We start from the raw sequence: 9,467 nt of genomic DNA, 5'->3' as shown, positions 1-9,467 counted from the left end.
ACAGTAATTGTTTATTTGTATTGAATCCTTTCTTTTAGTAGGAAAACAGAAAGTTAGATGTAAGGACCAAAAAGAAAACATTTTTGGCCGTAAATACCTTTAATTCATTGTGTTGAGAAAAAAAAATGAAACCTTGACTTTAAAACTGAATCGAATCGTGGCTTGATTCCCTTTTCAAGACCATTTTTATTATTTTATTGCAGATTAGTTTCATTTTTTCCCCAGTATGTGTTGTTTCTTGTAATTTTTGTCAAGGAAAAAGCGTTAAGAACACAGCTGTCTTGGTTCTCTCTAACCAGCTGTTGGTGTTTCAGGTTTGAGAAAGCAGCTCTGGAGTACCAGGATCAGCTGTCTGCTATCACTGGGTTGGACTGCAGCATCAGAAACTCTCCAAGCTCTCTGTTCAAGCTGTCCAGCAGCGTCAGCAGCCCTAAACACTCTTCCAACGGTAACCCGAGTGCCTTCTGTCTCATTCTGTTTCTGCTACTGAGTGGACCTCGTGAAAGCTGAAGTCTTCCCTCTGAGCAGGTGAGAGCAGGAAGACGGTGCTGCTGAAGTCTTCTGAGTGCTCCCCTGAAGTCATCAACTTCCTAGCTAACAAAGCCTGTCAGTGCTACCTGGGACTCTGTGATTGGACTTCTGTGAAGGAGTGGCAGGCTACTGTCAACACCCTCAAGCAGAACTCTACCAACCCAGTCAACATAAACTTAAGGACAGATCTCAACTACATCCGGGCTCTGAGCTGCTTTGAGGATGGAGACATGGACGAGTGTGGAGCACAACTGGATCTGCTGCCCGGAGAGGACTACAGCTCTTTGTCTGGCTCCAAGGACAAGCTTGGTATGTGGAGCAAACAAAATGTGGGTGTGCAGGAGGTCTCCAGGTGTTTGGTTGGGGGGCGGAGCCAAGTCCACAGAAAAGTGGATCTTAACCCTTTAACACCAGAGCTCCAGTGTTTATGTTCTTTGATTTACTATAACCTTTTCAACCGTTAACACACTAATGTTAACCTCAATATTATTATTATATTATTTGATCCATCTGCTGGAATTATCATGTTAATGTTTGAAAAGTTACAGAATTGTATACATTTTGTGTTTTTGTGTCACCAGTGACGCATCAGGTGTTAGAGGGTTAACTTTGGAAAAGCTGCAGCAATAATTGTGTGATTGCTTAGTCAGCATTCACACTATAGTGATTCTCCTGCCTCTTTCTGTACGTTTTTGGGCAGATAAAAGCTCAATCACACTTTCAGTGATTTCAGCAATCTTGGTATGAAAATGTTCATCTCGTTCAGGACATTACTGCTTGTATTTCTGGTTTTCATAAACTTGCCTAATAGAGAATGAATGAGAAAATCTTAAAATTTCAAAATTTTAAGTAGAATAACAACAAGCCTTTAAATATATTCATGAGATATGTTAAAATCTTTTATTGTAATTTTCAAAAAAATTGGAGGTCAGCTAATATTTTAGTAATATGCTAGCATTTTTGGCTGATTTGTTATCTATGGTTTTTTTATAGGGTAATCTTGAGTTTAGCTTCTATTTTAGCAACAGGCTAACATTTTTCACTAATTTAGTTTATTGAGGAATTTTAGGCTATTTTGGAGTTTAGCAAGTATTTGAGCAACAAGCAAGATTTTTTGCTAATTTGACATCTACTGAGGTTTTTATGCCAATTTGGAGTTTAGCTCATATTTAAGCAACACACTAAATATTTTTGTAAAATTTGCATGTATTAAGGATTTTGAAGCAGTTGTTCTACAAATTTTTCAGAAATTTAGGTCAGCATCAGCGCTCTTTTATTGTTCTTTAACAAAATTTCCGGTCTTTTAGCAAATTTAACATCCTGAAAATAGCTTTTGTGTTTTCAAGAAAATCCCTTCAGCAACTTCAGACTGTTTCAACAAAAAGCCTTCATAATAGCATTATCGCAGGTAATGCAACTTTTCTAGTAGTTTTTGAGGTCAGTTGAAAAGTTGGTTCTGGAGCAGGTTTTACGAACACATGGGGGGTAACTCATAGGAGCTTCTCATTAAATAGTTGAAGGATGAAGCTCGGATGAAGAACTCCACAAACACTGTCAAAAATACAGTGATTTCAAAACTGATTGGAAATGGTTGCTTGTGTTCTCTTGGGACAGGAATAAAAACTTGGGAGATTTCACAAAAGCTGCTTATAATTACACACACTTTGGACAGTATTGTTACCCCATTAACTCTTCTGACTAATATTACTGTCTCGCTCCATGCTGTTGTTGGAGTTTTTATCAGGATTGGGTGCTGCCGACAGCACCTCACATGCTGCCTCCAAACACCAGCAGACAAACGGAGTTATCTGCTTGTTTTCAGATCTGAAGAGGCTCCTGCCCTCCATGAGTCCGGACCCAGCCGAGCTGCAGAGGGCCATCGAGGTGCAGCTGCTGCGCAGCGCCGTCAGCGCCACCAGAACAGACCAGCAGGAGCAGAAGACCACACCCACCACAGAGTATAAACGTCCCCCACGCTTTTTCAGTCTTCAAAAGATTCGCAGTAAAACTAGCTTGGTTCTGCTGGAGCCAGACAGCTCCTCCTGCTTCAGCGTCTGTTAGCAGCTTCTCTCTGTTTGCAGGACTTTGGTGCGCTGCCTGAAGCAGACGGGAAGGATCTGCCTGGGTCCTCTGCGCCTCTCCACCCTCACACTGTCTCCAGGCCTTCCCTCTCAGTCCACGCTACAGCTCCACTGCACCACCAGCCTGGAGAGCATGCTGACGGGCCAGGACGTGAGTTCCTGATTTACTTCATTTAAGCCTCTGCAGAGCAAAGAGGAGAACATGAACCTGTGTGCTTCAGTGCTGGCCCTCAGTGCACACCGTCCTGCATGTTTTCAATGCAATCCTCTCAAACACCTGATTCAGACATTCAGCTGCTCACTAATCTAATGAGCACTGGGCCTTCCTTTTCACAGAGATGAGTGTTTAAATGGGTAGGATAGATCATGTGACTTGGATGAGTTCTCCCTAACATTTAAAGTCACAGTCCAGTCACCATTTGATCTATTGTCAAAGTGTTCCTAGTGGTCTTTTCATCACGATTATCCTGTCTGTAGCCAAAGTCCAAAAACTTATCATTAACAAGACATAGTTTCTGCAGAGCAGCAGGAGTTCATTAAAAATTCACCTGAGTTGTGGGCGGGATTTTGTTTCCATGCTCTCCCACTAGCTTACAGCCCCTTACAAACCCAACCTAATATTAGCGGTGCAAAAATCAAAATCGTTTCTATCCAGTCGTAGAGTTTGATCCAGATTGCAGCTCAGACTAGGAGAACAAAGACGCTCATGGATCGGTTTGTCTGTGAGTGGATGATCAGAATGGGGCGGAGCAGGGAGACTTCAGCCTGCTGATTGTAGTTTGTACACAACTAGAAGCTTTTTACAACTACGTGATTTAAATAAAGATACACTCAGAAAGGAAGTTTGAATCTTCATTTTCTTTATAAATGCCCTCCATCATGAAAACAATGCCACAATAACATGTTAAAAGCAGCAAAACAATGTTTTCATTGGAGTGTCTTTAATAAGTAACTTCTTGTGACTTCAGTTGAAATAGGGAGTAAAAGTATAAACAAGCCCATCTGAAATGTTTGTAGTTGAAAGTGACAGTGATTTATGTTCAGACAAATTCATTCCATTCATCTGGATCATTTTGAATAAATAGACCTGATATGACTGTGCAGCCACCCTCCTTAGTCAACTCTTTTCTGTCTCCATCCCTCTCAGTCCACAGTCGTGTTCACTGTTTGATTCAGTTCAAACAAAAGGATAAAACTATGATAGTTCTTCATAGGGCTGGGCGATATGGGAATTTTCATATTGCGATATCGTTTTTTTCATTTTGTGCGATAACGATATTAAAAACGATATCAATCAAATAACTATATTTGTCAAAGTAATCATTATTGCAAACAGCTTTAGGACTTCAGATTTTTACACCTTAACCCCCCCATTAAATCTTAGTTAGTTCAAATGAAACTTTCATTATTTTTTTGTATTAACTGTAGTATTGAAACTGTGAGTAAGATTTAAATATTTCTAATAAATATTGTACATATACATAATGTACACAATAGTTAAACCATAACGGTGGTATGTTTTCAATAGGCTGTACAGAATTTCTGATTTATTTTAATCTGACTGCAGCACATACAAGTTCCTTTCAAATTAAAATTAAGTCTTAAAAACATTGTTCTAAAGCAGCAAATATATTGCAGTTATTTTTATATTATTTTCTAATTTCTTCTGAACATAAACTATAGGTACTGCTGTGCAGCAGAAGATAATAAAATGTAAACTTAAAATAAACAGTTCTGATAATAGATTTAATCATCATTTCACTCAGTCATCTGACATGTGTACATGTTGGAGGATTGATCAAACACATAAGATCTCTTCATTTAGTGTCATGTCAGGAGTCGTTAAAAACAAGTTTATTTTACTATTATTAGATCACCTCATTAAGAAATGAGCATAAACGGCACAAATGTAACTAACAAATTCATTTTTGATACATAATAAAACAACAAATTCATGATTGATACATAATAAAACAACAAATTGTTCTAATTCGAAGCTCTATACAAAAGCTTTGGTTAATATTTTAACAAAACCCTCAAACTCATCTCAACTCCAGAACCACAATTGAGTCCCCGCCCCCCTGTGCGCGGCTGTTACGAACACGAGCAGTCTCTCCTTCTCTCCTCTTTCACCCCCGCGTGACACGTAACGCGCGGCAATAGACAGACTGTCTCCTTTTTCTTTTTTCATGGAGGTTCTCCTCTAAATCAGGTTTTAAACTCCTGATTTTAAAGCGTGTCTTCTCTCCCTCACACTCTGTGGATCTGTCTGTAACAAACAGCTGAAGAATAATCCTCTTGGACCGAACCATTTTCAATGTAGAGGAGGGGGGTCCGGTGACGACGTTTCCAAAACAAAATATATAATTATTGTTACCTTGACATTGAAAATAAAAGTATTTGCGATTATATATTGGTTATTGGTTTACTGAAATAATGTTTACTGTTGTGTCCTTTTGTCATCATTCGGGGCCTCTGTGCCCCCCCTCTCAGTCTGGTCTCCCAGAATCAGCCGCTCCGTAAGAAGAAGAAGAAGAAGCGCGGTTTTTCCGGGGGTTTCTCCCGTGTTCATTTAAAACAAAGGTTTATCGCAATAGACTCATTTCACTATCGAAAAAAGTAATATCGCAATAACGATAATTATCGTTTTATCGCCCAGCCCTAGTTCTTCATAAATCTCTTTCCTCTTTGGACAGCTGATCTGTTCTGCACAGGCAGGCTTTGTAGAGGGCTGTTCAGGTGAAGGCCTCACTTGGGTGAGAATTAAAGGCGACTCAGCTGTGTTCTCTGCAGGACTCGTGGATTCCTCTCAGCAGTGAGGCGCTGCACTCCTGTAAACAGCAGGACGTCCAGCTCTTCTTGCAGGCGCTCAGATACTCCACCTTCCAGAGGCAGTTGCTGCACACATCAAAAGGTAACTTCCTGAAGTTCAGCCCTACTAACTTTGCATCTTCACATGTTCAGACTGAGACACCTTTGTGATTGAAAACTGAAATGGAAGAGTCAACCAGCTTGAGGGCAGACATTCTAATTAGAGGAAACATATTTGGCAGTGTTGGGTATGGCAGCAAAATAAATCCAAAAGTTGTTGACATTGTAAAATCAGCCTGTGCAATACATATATCCCAAAAGATGGTGAAAACTGTGATCAGTGGTTACCCTAAATGTGTACACACATGTAAAGACAGAGAAACCATTTTGCTTTTAGAAAGCCCAAGCATGCACTGCCTACATTGCTCTTAACTGTTGTCCACATTAGTCTGGCCAGTACTACCAGAAAGGTGATTATTGTTGTCTGGTGGGCTTACCCGACATACAAGTTCCTCCTTGTCTCCCATTGGAATAACTTGCAGTATCCTTTATGTCGACCTATTATTTTAATAAAGCTTTTCCAGTAGAGTGGAAATGATGGATTGTTTGTCTTTGGTTTTACTATTTGTTCATGTATTGCAAGTCATCACAATATCAGTCACTAATATCACAAGTTTTTCTCATAAGTTTTTCCCCACAGCCAGGAGAACATATTTTTTGGGAATCCCATAGGTCACTGGATTTCTGCAGGATAGAAGTCATCTGTTCCATCAATCGGGATTGGGATGAAAGACTTCCAGGAGCAGATGAGAGCGGGAACCGATCAATAGGAAAGATGTTGAAGATGGAGCCATTTTGTAGTTTACTGGTTATATGTCAACAGTGTGACAGTTTGAAAAACTGTTCAATAAATAAGTAGAATGGAGCTTTATGTTAGGGTTTCTTTAATTAAACTTGGTTTAAATAATGTAAAATCTAGAAGATCTTCAAACATGGACTGTGCAGCTGCTCTAACACGAGAGGACTGGAATACCCGGTGGGAGTGGGACTGGACAGGAGCGAAGCGTCTTCCTCTGAGGTTCAAGAGCAGACTTTGATGTTCTGGTCTTTTTTCAGGTTTCTCCTCTTCCATTGAAGGTCACCTTACTGAGCTATGCCTGACTGCAGTCAAATTTGCCCGAAAAAGGGGCAACATTGCCCTGGCAACCCGTCTGCTGAGCCAGTGCAGTGATGGGGGGCAGGAGGAGCAGCAGAGTAAGGCCTTCAGGCAAATCAGTCTGGAGGGAACCCTGGGGGAGAAGTGGGGACCGGAAGTTCAGATTGAGAAGGCTAAGGTCCTGAGAGCTGCAGGTGAGGATCAATCCAACACTCAAGTTCTGCTTCCTATGTTCCTGTCTCTGTGGTTCCACTGTGTCTCTTCTGAAGCCTTTTTTTTTTAAATCTAACATGAGTGCCAAAAATTTGGAGTTTGGTGTAAATATGGACTTTGTGAGTATGGGTGAGAAGGTGGAGCATCATCTTGTTATGATTCCTCTCTGCACTTCTTCTCTCCTTTCCATCCTGTAGTTTCTCCTGCAACCATGTGATCAGAGCGTAGATGTTTAGTAACAAGTCTTATATTTGAAACCCAGACTCTAAAGTAGTTTAAAACAATGTAAATGAAGCTTTCAAGCAAAACAGATGTAATCAGTGATTTTTCAAGGAGTGAGTTCAGGTCAAATGTGAAAGGTTATTGTAAATTGATCCAAGTGTTTGAATGTAGGAACATGAATATTTCTGTTGGTAAATAACGTTCTGGTTCTTGTTTTCTTACAGTAGTTTGTTCAGTAAAGGTGTCATGCTGTCTGTATCTGCAGGTCAGTCCCTGACATCCATGGAGATGCTGAGCCGGGCCGCTCTGTCCTACTGTCACACCAGGAAGAACGAGAGTGCCGCCAGCCGCTCTCTGCTCACCCTCTGCAAGTGGCTGCAGGCGGAGTGGAAGGACATGACGCCACAGCTCAAACAGGCACGTCTTTGCTGGAAATACCTGGGCTTCTCAAATGTCTGGGTTCACATTGATGTAAATCTGCTGCAGTGCAAAAACAGTCACTAATATAATGGGGCAAAGAAGGAATTAGTCAGCCACCAACTGAACAAGTCCTCTCCCTTCAAAAGATAAGAGGTCTGTAACTTTCAATATAGTTACATTTCAACTATGATGGACAAAATGGAGGCAAAGAATCCAGGAAGTCACATAGGATGTTTTAATGGTAAAAAAAATGTGTCAAACAAGGTTTCTGGATCTCTAACTTCCTCTTTGGGAGGTAATATTTGTTACTGCTGTTTGAACCAGGGGTGTAACGGATCTCAAAATTCAGGGTTTCTGATCGTGTCACGGTTCTGATCATTTTTTTGGATCATTAAAAACTAAAACAACAGCAAAAAACAACAAGATAAAACCCCCCAATGTTTAGAAAAGCTTCAAAACATATATTTGATAAAACATATGAAGTACTTCACACCCCCACACACACACGTGTGTGTATATACATATATACACATACAACATCAAAGTGTTTGCTCATTAAAGCCTATTTATTAATATAAAACATTTTTAAACTTTGAACACAAAAACACAAACAAAATGCTAAAACATGCCATTTCTGATTACATTTACATGTCTTGGGACCAAATCTCCACCTACAATCCAAATTGTCTTGTCCCACCCCCTAATGTCCATAAATACAACAAATTAAATTCAACTTAAAATAATATTTTGGTATTAATTGTTTGAAACTAACTCTGGGAACATTTAGATATTTAAAGTAATTGCTATATGGTGTTCATTTTCCACCACAAGTCCCCTATGAGCATATATCAATATATATCAATCATATATCAATATATATATCTATCATATATCATTTTTTTAACTTCTCTAATTATACAATTATGCAAATAATTTTTGATGTTCCCATTAAAAAAAAAAGAAAAATTGAAAATGAAGCAAGCATATAATGAGCGTTTTCTATTCATTTTCTTTTTGTGTTTTCTCCATTCCATGATATTTTAAGCATGCATTATATACGTTTTCGATTTTTTTTTTAAATGGGAACATAAAAAAACATTTGTATCATTGTATAATTAAAGAAATTTAAAAATAGATAAATCAGTAAAGCAGTCCTTTTTCCCGATTTCCATTTTTAGTCTTAATTTGAAAAACAAATGATATGCAGGTATTTCTTTTTTTTTTTTTTTTCCCTTCATTGCTGAGTTTCACTCGGGCGCGCAGGAGAAGCTCCATGAGCGCACACACCTCCAAGGGGGGGGGTTGGAACTAGTTTTAGGGGCGTAAGAATACTTTCACAGGCGAGCAGGAGAGGTCACAGGAAGAATAAAGTTCAGGAGTAGGGGTGTGCCAAAATATCTATATTGCAATATATTGCGATATTTAGTCCTGCGATCGATTCTTGATGGGTTCTCACCGAGTATAGATGTTCTATTTTCATTTAAGAGGTTGTAGCGCTGAGCGTCTGAGTCACGCGGCGGAACTATTGCGCAGATGGGCGCGCTGCGTCGGACTTTTAATAGCGACGCATGCGCTCATTCAGGAGAAGCACCGGTGAGATACCGGCTCTGTAGCGCCTGTGAAGCATGTCTACCTGTCAGCATTTATCCTCCATCTGTAGGAGATCCACCCGGTAAGAAGTGACTTTGTCTGAGCGCTAGAATGACTGCGACAATCATGTGTCTGATAACAAAATAATTAAATCAGCTAATAAGAATACAGACACTATGAATTTTATCGCATTAACTGCGATCACTTACTTCCTGTTTGCTGTGGGAACTGGGCACGTGCTTCGCAATTGTTTGTGTACTTCAGGTACCGTCGGAATTTTCGTTTTCATGCAGTTCGATGTTTAACCTGCTGGTGTACGGTGTAACTTTGGTAAATTTATAATGGGATGTTTTCCAACAATGTAATTACTTGTTGCTAATGTTAATTTAAATTAATTCTTAAATAAAAAAGCAGGATTTGATGTATGAACTTAAATTTAAATG

At 39.6% G+C, this 9,467-nt stretch overlaps 1 protein-coding gene across 1 annotated transcript in view; it reads left to right on the top strand.

The window, feature by feature from the left end:
- smg1 (SMG1 nonsense mediated mRNA decay associated PI3K related kinase) overlaps window positions 1–9,467 on the top strand; it is a 100,054-nt gene that overhangs the window by 39,919 nt on the left and 50,668 nt on the right. Inside the window, exons 24-30 of the mRNA XM_024269146.2 lie at window positions 315–448; window positions 529–840; window positions 2,354–2,489; window positions 2,613–2,763; window positions 5,406–5,526; window positions 6,540–6,773; window positions 7,280–7,431. Of these exons, the coding sequence (XP_024124914.1) occupies window positions 315–448; window positions 529–840; window positions 2,354–2,489; window positions 2,613–2,763; window positions 5,406–5,526; window positions 6,540–6,773; window positions 7,280–7,431 (1,240 nt within the window). The remainder of the gene's footprint in view (window positions 1–314; window positions 449–528; window positions 841–2,353; window positions 2,490–2,612; window positions 2,764–5,405; window positions 5,527–6,539; window positions 6,774–7,279; window positions 7,432–9,467) is intronic.

Source organism: Oryzias melastigma, linkage group LG5 (genome assembly GCF_002922805.2).
Source record: "Oryzias melastigma strain HK-1 linkage group LG5, ASM292280v2, whole genome shotgun sequence".
NCBI lineage: Eukaryota > Metazoa > Chordata > Actinopteri > Beloniformes > Adrianichthyidae > Oryzias > Oryzias melastigma.
Note: the sequence above shows the minus strand (reverse complement) of the source record. Positions and strands in the feature narration are given on the sequence as shown.